At 38.7% G+C, this 9,109-nt stretch overlaps 2 protein-coding genes and 1 pseudogene across 3 annotated transcripts; 1 reads left to right on the plus strand and 2 right to left on the minus strand.

The window, feature by feature from the left end:
• The first annotated feature begins 587 nt into the window (after window positions 1-587).
• On the plus strand, window positions 588-5,629 carry LOC147509370 (senescence-specific cysteine protease SAG39 pseudogene; annotated as a pseudogene). Its single transcript, XR_015215951.1, has 3 exons — window positions 588-685; window positions 864-1,337; window positions 4,425-5,629. The product of XR_015215951.1 is annotated as a senescence-specific cysteine protease SAG39 pseudogene (transcript).
• On the minus strand, window positions 5,370-7,202 carry NDHN (NADH dehydrogenase-like complex N). The gene is made up of 5 exons (XM_086601695.1): window positions 6,615-7,202; window positions 6,391-6,507; window positions 6,181-6,266; window positions 5,900-6,000; window positions 5,370-5,628 (listed from the first exon to the last, which is right to left on the minus strand). The coding sequence occupies exons 1-4, from the start codon at window positions 7,032-7,034 to the stop codon at window positions 5,913-5,915; spliced, it is 711 nt and encodes a 236-aa protein (XP_086457821.1). The 5' UTR covers window positions 7,035-7,202; the 3' UTR covers window positions 5,370-5,628; window positions 5,900-5,912.
• A 148-nt stretch (window positions 7,203-7,350) lies between these two features.
• LOC147509372 (Nucleotide-diphospho-sugar transferases superfamily protein) lies at window positions 7,351-8,627 on the minus strand. The gene is made up of 2 exons (XM_086597789.1): window positions 8,587-8,627; window positions 7,351-8,519 (listed from the first exon to the last, which is right to left on the minus strand). The coding sequence occupies exons 1-2, from the start codon at window positions 8,625-8,627 to the stop codon at window positions 7,475-7,477; spliced, it is 1,086 nt and encodes a 361-aa protein (XP_086453915.1). The 3' UTR covers window positions 7,351-7,474.
• Window positions 8,628-9,109: the final 482 nt, after the last annotated feature.

A 9,109-nucleotide genomic window follows, 5' to 3' on the forward strand; every position in this document is an offset into this window, starting at 1 on the left:
TTAGATGGAAGGAAAGTATATATACTATATGTAGTGATAGAACAATAAATTAGTATTATAAATCGTGTGATCTTAGAATTTAGCAAGTTAATATTGTGATATGTCACACATATGTGATACCCAAAAAAAAAAGTAAAATGTCTGAAAACAACAAGGCAGGGTTTTGCGAAACTTAGCGTAGGGTCGGTCTATCATAACCTACCTGCTCCCGGCGCTCTTATATTTTTCACCTTGGTAAAGTTTGTATACATTTCCTTTTATTAGTAAATGAGTCCGGATTCAGCACAAGGAAATTTGTGTGGGCGCACCCAATCTGGTTAGATTTCATTGGGATTGTGATGTGTTAACGTGAGGATTGACACTGTCTTCTTTCAGTGTTACCAAAAACAGCCTGTCAATTAAAATCTTTTAATTTGATAACTAAATCTGGTCTTTGATGTTTAGATTTACTTTGTGTGCTTCTTTTTTTTTGTTAAGACTTTGTGTGCTTCTTTGTTCACGTATAAGTTCGGCCGAATGAATAGTAGAATCACTTTAGCTTTCTATTTTGTCTTGTGTGTATATGTATGATATGCACAATACATTTTATGACAGACTTGTCTATTCCAAACTTCAAATCACTTGCTGCTCCCACAGCACTCCAGAATGTGCAAACTCTGTCATTCAATCCTTCATCCCTGATACTGTAACTCCACTTCCACAAATTGATACTGCTTAGTAAGCATGGCTTCTTCGCCCCCATGGAAATGCATGTGTCTCGCCTTGTTTATTTTGGTTATCGTTGCACCTCAAATTATGTCACGTGAACTCCATAAATTATCCATGGAAGATAGGCATGAGCAGTGGATCGGATGATAGATCAGCTACGGGCGAGTATACAAGGACACCTTGGAGAAAGAGAGGCGTTTCCAAGTATTCAAGGCCAACGTCGAGTTCATTGATAATTTTAACAATTTAGATGGTCAATGCTATGTGCTAAGCGTAAATAAATTCGCCCCAGTCCAAACAAATGAAGAATTTATAGCATATCGAAACGGATACAAAAAGCCACTCCAACCAAGATCAGCAACATTGTTCCGGTACGAAAATGTTACAGCCATTCCGGCCTACTAGCATGAATTGGAGAAAAAAAGGAGCTGTTACACCCATCAAAGACCAAGGCCCATGTGGTAAGTGAAAATCTGCTAGAGTTGTAACTAACTATAATTTGCTCGTGGTTGCACTTTGAGTTGTACTGAGGAGGAGGGAGATTATTCTTAAAACCTGGTTTTTTTCAGTTTGTTAATTGGCACGTAGGCGTATGGATCACGGTTGTTGGGGAGGTTTAATGGACTACGCCTTCTGTCACAGCCCGATTTTCTAAACAATTAAAAAAAAAATGAATATTTGAAATATAAATATCTCAAACATCACTCGTTTCAATTGTCTAGAAACCCAGGCTATGACGGGGTGGATACAACATATGTCAAAACCTAAAACCCACATCACAACAGGATCAACTTAACAACAAAAATCTCCAAATTCCTCAACTATCATTTTATTAAAAACTTTCTTCCATCCCAATACAAACATAAACAAACTTTAAGAATAACAATTTCCAACATTGTATTCTCATGTCATATAAAAATGTAACATACGTTATTACATCTTTCCAATAAGATCAGACATAATAAAAGAACTAACGGACTGCTCCAGGTCAAATCCAAATCACACTCCGCGGTTCCACCTATGTTCCCAAGAACACACCCACGTTGCAAAAACAAAGCAAACATGGGTCAGCAAAATGGAATTTGCTGGTATGAGTAGACTAACCACATATAAACATTATCATACTTTAATTATCCAAACAATCACTTTATATTTTCCCATAACTTAATCATTCACGAAATTGAAGACGTGTAGTTCCTCATTTCAACCGCATAGCTTCTTCCCAAGCAAGACTTCCATCTTATTAACTCATTCTAATAACTTGTTTTAATAACTAAGTCATTTAATTAAAACTTACCGATATCCATCACCAGATAAGGGTAGAACCCGTCCCTCAAGACAAAATGTTATTAAGTCCTACCCTCCTCAAGCAAAGAAAGTTAGAACTTCTAACATTTGTCGATTTCCTATAGGTATTCCAAAAAGTAAACCCAAGCACACTCGCGACAATCAAATTAATTTCTCTTATTAATTAATCAATTACTTTTCTTATACACATATTTTCACAACCTATGTACCTTAGGTCATTCCCCGCCACATTCAAGGAATACCCAACCTTACATTCCCCAGACACTCAAGGAATACAACTAACCCTTGAGGCTTAATACCTTAGTTCCTCTCTAGGGTAGTCCAAACAATCTGGTCATTCATGACACATTTAATGAATACCCGGGTCATTCATAGCACATTCAATGAATACCCATAGATAACGCTAACGAGCCATTTATGACACATTCAATAAATGCCCACCTAACCTATGACATCAACAGTCATAAAACTCAATTCCAAAACTTGAGGCGTGGAGAGTTCTAAAAGAGTGCGGTAAATTTATTTACGCATTATTGAACTCTATTGTATATATCATTTCAGAGAACGAAAGAGTATCTTGATTCATGTATTTTTTTGTTTACGCGTTATTAATTTCATGGATGTATAAGTGTCATAACGTCGTATATCATAAGAGATTGAAATATCACATAATAGTTAATACACGTACACACGTATATATATACAGGTCTTAGCCTAAAGTCAAGCACCTATCCCAATAGACTTAATCATAGCCAAGTCAAAAGTCTTTATGACTATGTCTCTAAAAAATATAAATCTTGTCACGTGTCTAAAATACGCCATATTAACGTCAAATCTTTATTAGATAAAGACAAACCAATTTATGCAGGCTTCCGCAATATTTTAGCATTTAATTTGTCCATACAATCTACAACATAAAACGTAGCACAATTAAACAGTCAAAAGTCCACAATCAAAGTCCAAACCAAAGCCCAAAGGTCTAACTATTTAAAGACCCAAAACAATATTAGAAACTGGCCCAAAGAAGTCACAACTTAGTTTCAGCCCAACCAAACAAAATAGAACTGGCCCAAGCAAACAAATGAAACGGGCCTATAGACTAAACCAAATTGGTCCAAGTTTAATTGAACTGGTCCGGCCCAACCAATTAATCTGAACCGGCCCAAAACAGAACCCAAAAGGTTTTGGCCCAAAGCCCAAAGCTTAATTTAAACCGGCCCAAACTAAACACAATCCGGGCCCAACCAAACATTGAAATTTCGGCCCAGCCACTAAACACAAAACCGGGCCCAACACAAAACAAAATTTGCTAAGGCCCAAGGCCCAAGCCCCAGGCCCAATTCGGCCAACAGTTCACCTTCTTCCCCAAATTCTCTCCTCCACCACCAGCTCGCGCGCCGGCCACCACCTCTCCCTTCTCCCTCATATCGGTTTGACTCCTAATCACAAACCCTACAACTTTACTAAAAGCCAAAAACTCAATTCTTAAATTTAACATCTCGACCAAAACTAGATCTGAGACAAAATTCGGCCACCATTAAAGCTTGTTTCAAGCTTCACTCGACCCCATTTACATCCCCCACACCCACACTACACTACCCCATCATCATCAAACCCAAACAACAACAATATCAACAAAAACGTTCAAACTGTGTTACTGCAGTGTTTGGTTTGGGCAAGCCGCCATTAACAAGTCTTGGGAGCTTCCACCAAGCTTCCCAGCACCCATTCGACAGCTTCATACGCCCTACACTACCCCACTTCAACCCATCATCCACCAGCCAACCAACAATCAAAAAGTTTACAATAACAACAACCATAACAGTATCTAAGTGGTACAGGACGTCTGGGCTCGTGCCGCCATTGACGCACCTTCAAGTGTTAACAATCTCACCCAAACAACCATAGTACAACATCAACCTGTAACCCCAGACATCAATCCACAAATTTCCAGCCACAGTAAAGAAAATGAGTTCAAACAGAGAAACAAAGAAAAGTGACGATTTCTATATATTGGGCTTTAACTGCCCTTAACGCCCATAAAGCTTGGACAGTAAATTCGTAATTTAAACAGACAAAAATTATAGTTTTAGTAGTGGTGAGAGATAAACTCTACTCACCTTGTAAGCCCCGATTATCGGTGAAATACCGTAAAAAACCTTTCCTTTTCTTCTTTCAGTAAAACTCCCATATTTTTTTCTGTATAAAGTTTTTTTTCTATGTTTTTCTCCAAAAACTCTAAGTGAGAAAACTCACCGAACAACAAGGACAACCCTTATCTATTTACCTACGGGCTTTTATCCGTAAGCTGATAGTTATCCTATATTATTTTATCTATTATCTATTATTATTATCTTTATTATTATTATTATTAGAAAAATAAAAGAATAAAAACACGGGGTGTTATACCTTCGAATTCATCCAACAAAATCACGGCCTGGCAACAGAAGGTACGTACCCGTACAACACTACCACTGGTGGAACTTGTGATAAGAAGAAGGAAGCGTACGTCCCATGCAGCAAAGATCAATGGTCATGAAGACGTGCCACACAACAATGAGAAAGCTTTGTTAAAGGCAGTGGCTAACCAACCGATTTCAGTAGCTATTGATGCAAGTGGATCCGCTTTCCAGTTTTACAAAGGTGGCGTATTAAAAGGAGAGTGGCACAAGACTGGACCATGGTGTTACTGTAGTTGGCTATGGGACAAACAACAATAATGGTATAAAATACTGGTTGGTGAAGAACTCTTGGGGTACTAAATGGGGTGACAACTGACAAGGGATACATAAGAATGCAACGTGATATTGATGCAGCAGAGGGAATGTGTGGTATTGCTATGGAAGCCTCTTATCCGCCTGCATAATTAGAAGATCTCCCGGGGAGAAGATGATTGTACAGTGCGTTTACAGACTACAAGAACCTCTCTATGCTTTTACTGTCACTATTGTATCTTACATTTAAGTAGTAGTGAAGCTGCTGGTGTTTAAGATGCCGATGCTTGTAATCTTCAACCTTAAGTTATAAGAAAGTAATGAAATTGTGGAAAGACATTGAATCTCGTAAGTCCCTCTACGTGGTGATGAAAATAGGTATCCAATTAGCTATCTGAATTCTTAAACTCTAGGTGATTATTCAGGTTTGTCCATTTCCTAAATGTATGACATATATATCATATCGTTCCTGTACAATTTGAAAATATGATACACCGAAACGATGACTATGACCTAAATGTTCAGGAAAGTGTTGCAGATGCAAATCATCCCCAACATTGGTAAGATAAGATGACATTGACAAGAAAAAATCAACCAGAAGTATGACTGTTATCTTACCAAAAAGTTCAAAACAATGAATTTGATAATTCCTAAATCTTCAGCATTTCAAAAAGAATATATTTGTTAATCACCAATACACAAACATCTTTTGCGGATTTATACATGTAAGTAAGCTGATTTTCACATCAGACCATATCTTCACAATTCACAAGACAAAAAGCTAATTAACCTGCAGCCTTTTTCCACATACAAGCAACTGAATTAACAACCTTCAATTTCGCTGTCTTCTTCTTGCCATTGCAGATCACCGCTCCAGCTCCAATTGCCTCCCCCTTATCTGCAATGAGAAACAACAACAAAACAATACACCTTCATCCTGTGCTTCCTTTGCAATGGCAAGGCTCACCATTTAAGTTGCAATAATCTAGTTTATTGTGTTCCATAAATGAAATCTCAATATTTATGGACATAAAATTGAGGAATATGTGCCAAGGAGCTACCCCTCTATGATCATTCCAAATGCAGTGTGAACTTGGGGAGCAGGGAAAGTGAATCCACAAGCAACAAAAGCACAGAGCTGTAATATGGAAAACAGCTTAGTATAGTACCTGATGAGAAGCTTTATACGGTGGTTGATGTATATGATGTTGCTGCCTCATTTGCAGATAATCCTGCTATTTCTTTGAGAGGTTTCCACATAAACTTTCTCCTACATATGTATCATCCATAGTTAAACTTAGAACAAGTGAGATAATGACTACAGTAACTAAATTAGTCATGCTGTGAAGGCATAACCCTGTTATTGTTGGCAACTGAACACATCCACCCATTGTATGTCATTAGAAGTTAATTACACAATTGTGCGTGCGATTTGAAGCTTAGAACATACCAATTTCCACATTCAGCAATGACCTTGACTTTGGGGCGGAGAGTAGGAAGCAAAGCAAGAAACTGCAACTCTGCTTTGGATAGAACCTAAAGCACTCAAAGCGCAGGGTTCCCTATCATTAATCATTCACGAATGCACTACACTTGACACTGATTAGTACAGAAACTTAGTTTAGGTGTGTGGACGACTCAATAATTAATTATTACATACCTTTGCTTCAAGTACCCAAACAACTAGACCTTTGGCATCAGGAGGCAGTAAAGAGAGTCTGTAATCAACCTCCGGGGGAAAATACCACCGAGCTATTGGTTGCCTCCCCAAGTGAGCCTGTTTTGGATGCCATTTCATTAATATCCACGTATAGTATATGCTTATATACACAAGGTTGATGCATGGAAGAGAAGGTGGATAAATAAATGGGTATGAAGTCTCACTGGGCAGACTGGATGAATCTTCGTAAGAGTGGTCTCAGGATCGCCGAGGCCTCTAGCAGAAAGGTCTAAAAATTTGTAACCCTGGTACCTGAGTCGGGTGAGATAACGACCTTCATACCCTCCTTCATGTGGTGTGTAAATGGCCAATGACTTGTGTTCCTCCACGTCATTTAACCAACGCCCAAGGTCGAACTTCACAAGATCTCCTCCAATGAAGTCCTCGATACCACACTTCACCACCCCCCTCCTCTTCCTGCTATTGCTTTTTAACTTTGGTACTAAGAATTGTCTTATTCTTCTCCCTACTACTGAACTTGTTAAGCAACAGCTTGTGTTTCCATTTCCAATATTGAGCAATTCATTCACTGCTGCTCCTGCACTCAGGTGGGATGTACTTAGTACAGCATAGGCCGATGCCATTCTCAAAACTCAGTAGGTAAATTTCTAATTAAAGAAGCTAGCAAGGATAAATGTGGGATGAGAGGTTGCCATACCAAAATGAAGATATGGAATATGGCTGGATGGTTTTCAGCAGTAATGTGTGGTGTTCTCTTGTTGTCTTTTAATCACTTGTCCACATTGACCCATTGTGGCATTGTAATATGGATGGCTCCCATACTCCCATACTGAAATATTCGATATCTATGCTCCAATTTTACCGCTCTTTTTCTCGTTTTCCATTTGTACAATTAAACATAACAGAAAACCATTGACAAAGAAAATTACACAAGGGGAGACATGTAAACTTAACAAATTTCCATATATCGTGTAACTTGTTCATTACAATTCAAAAAACAAAAAGCTTCCAAAAGAATTACCAACCTTCACCAACTGAATTACCTACCACACTCATTCACTAACTATACCTGCTCATCACAAAGCACTAACTTCCCACCTTTATCACATAACCCTTGTTCACCAACAGAATTAACTACCTTCCCATAACTATACCTCAAAGGCATTTTCCCTAACACTCTATGAAACTCCCTAATACACTCTCCTCTCCTCTTCCTATGCCCACTTTTCCTACTACTCAATCCCACATCTCTCACCTTCTTCCCCATTTCTTCTCCCAACATCCTCCCATCGCCGCCGCCGCGATTCCTCGCATCCCCATGATCCCTCAACCTCTTTGCTTCAACCAAAATCGGCCCCGAATTCACCTCCCTCGAAACGACAAAATTCATCAAAATATCTTCACAATTCATCATTTCATCAACGACATTTCTCAATTTAACCATATTAGTATCATGAGAACTGTACTTGTACAAATAATTTGCATTCAAAACCATAAACTTGGTAAGCAAGATTGAGTACTTATGATGATGAAGTGTATAAATCCAAGACTTTGTTAATAAATCAAGATCATGAGACCGCGCAAAAAATCCAATAAGACTTTCTTGATTCCTACTCCATACATTAAACGCAAATTTAAGCGATTCCGCATCGACCTCGACATCGTCATCGCAGATTACAACGGCACGCGTTGTAATAACCGATGGGCGAGGGAGGAATCGAGAGTTGAGGCTTTCGTTGGGTTGTCGAATGAGGGCGATTGGTGCCCCGGAGGAGTAGAATGTGAGATTGTTGGATAATTGAGTAAGGGTATGGAGACAAGTATTGGTGTTGCCCCATAAAATGAGGACGGAGGAGACTATGGGGATGGATGAGTACGTGGCGGCAATCGAACGGAGGAGGTGGATTCTTGATTCGGAATAGCCGTTGATTATGACAGTGAGTTGGTTGGAACGGTGAGTTACGACTTGGTTTAGTGAAAGAAGAAGAATGAAGAAGCAGCTGGTTAATGAACTTTTTTCATGGTTAGTCAGATTTTGAAGAAGGAGACAAGGAGATATAAGTTGGGTGGTGGAATTGTAATATGTGGGAAGTAGAGGTGTAATTTTGCTTTAGTACCATATCCACTTGAAGATATCAAGTTTTCATGTGGCAGTGGTGTTTCAATGGCGTTTACTTTGCTAAGTACAAAGGTGAAGATGATACAAGTATTGCCATCTTCAAGTACTAATAGGCCTTCTTTTAGGCCTCTGCGTTTCTCATCTGTCCAACAAACTCAACAACAGGTACTACAGAATTTAATTTTCAATACAAGTTTCCTTAATTTTGGCTTCCTTCAATTGCAACAAGCTAGACTACTAAATATTGTTTGATATAATTCTACTGACACCTAAATAATATTGTATGGTTTTAGAGTTTTACTTCTATATCTACTTTATAGAATCCGGCACAGCTAATTAACTGAAAGGTTACACACACACGCACAGAAAACCACAACACAATAGGTTTGTGGAGATTTTGCCCATTGCTCACTGTGCTTAAGGGGAAGCTGGAAGTTGTTGGATGCAATGTAAACTTGGATGTCACTGATACACTTGATGAGTCACTGAGTACGTGTGCATTGAGAGTCGAGATTGCAATACATCCAATTATGCAGTAGTGCCTATTGGGTATTGCGAGTTGGACCAAACAAAATCATA

This window comes from Coptis chinensis, chromosome 3 (assembly GCF_015680905.1).
Source record: "Coptis chinensis isolate HL-2020 chromosome 3, ASM1568090v1, whole genome shotgun sequence".
NCBI lineage: Eukaryota > Viridiplantae > Streptophyta > Magnoliopsida > Ranunculales > Ranunculaceae > Coptis > Coptis chinensis.

Excerpts from the sequence above, each read along its gene's own strand:
- NDHN (XM_086601695.1), bottom strand. The coding sequence starts at position 7,034 with ATGGCATCGGCCTATGCTGTACTAAGTACATCCCACCTGAGTGCAGGA. Across the intron at positions 6,508-6,614 it reads AGATTCATCCAGTCTGCCCA|GCTCACTTGGGGAGGCAACC; the intron begins GTGAGACTTCAT and ends CATCCAAAACAG. Across the intron at positions 6,267-6,390 it reads TTTGGGTACTTGAAGCAAAG|GTTCTATCCAAAGCAGAGTT; the intron begins GTATGTAATAAT and ends TGAGTGCTTTAG.
- LOC147509372 (XM_086597789.1), bottom strand. The coding sequence starts at position 8,627 with ATGGCAATACTTGTATCATCTTCACCTTTGTACTTAGCAAA. Across the intron at positions 8,520-8,586 it reads TCACCTTTGTACTTAGCAAA|CAAAATTACACCTCTACTTC; the intron begins GTAAACGCCATT and ends ATGGTACTAAAG.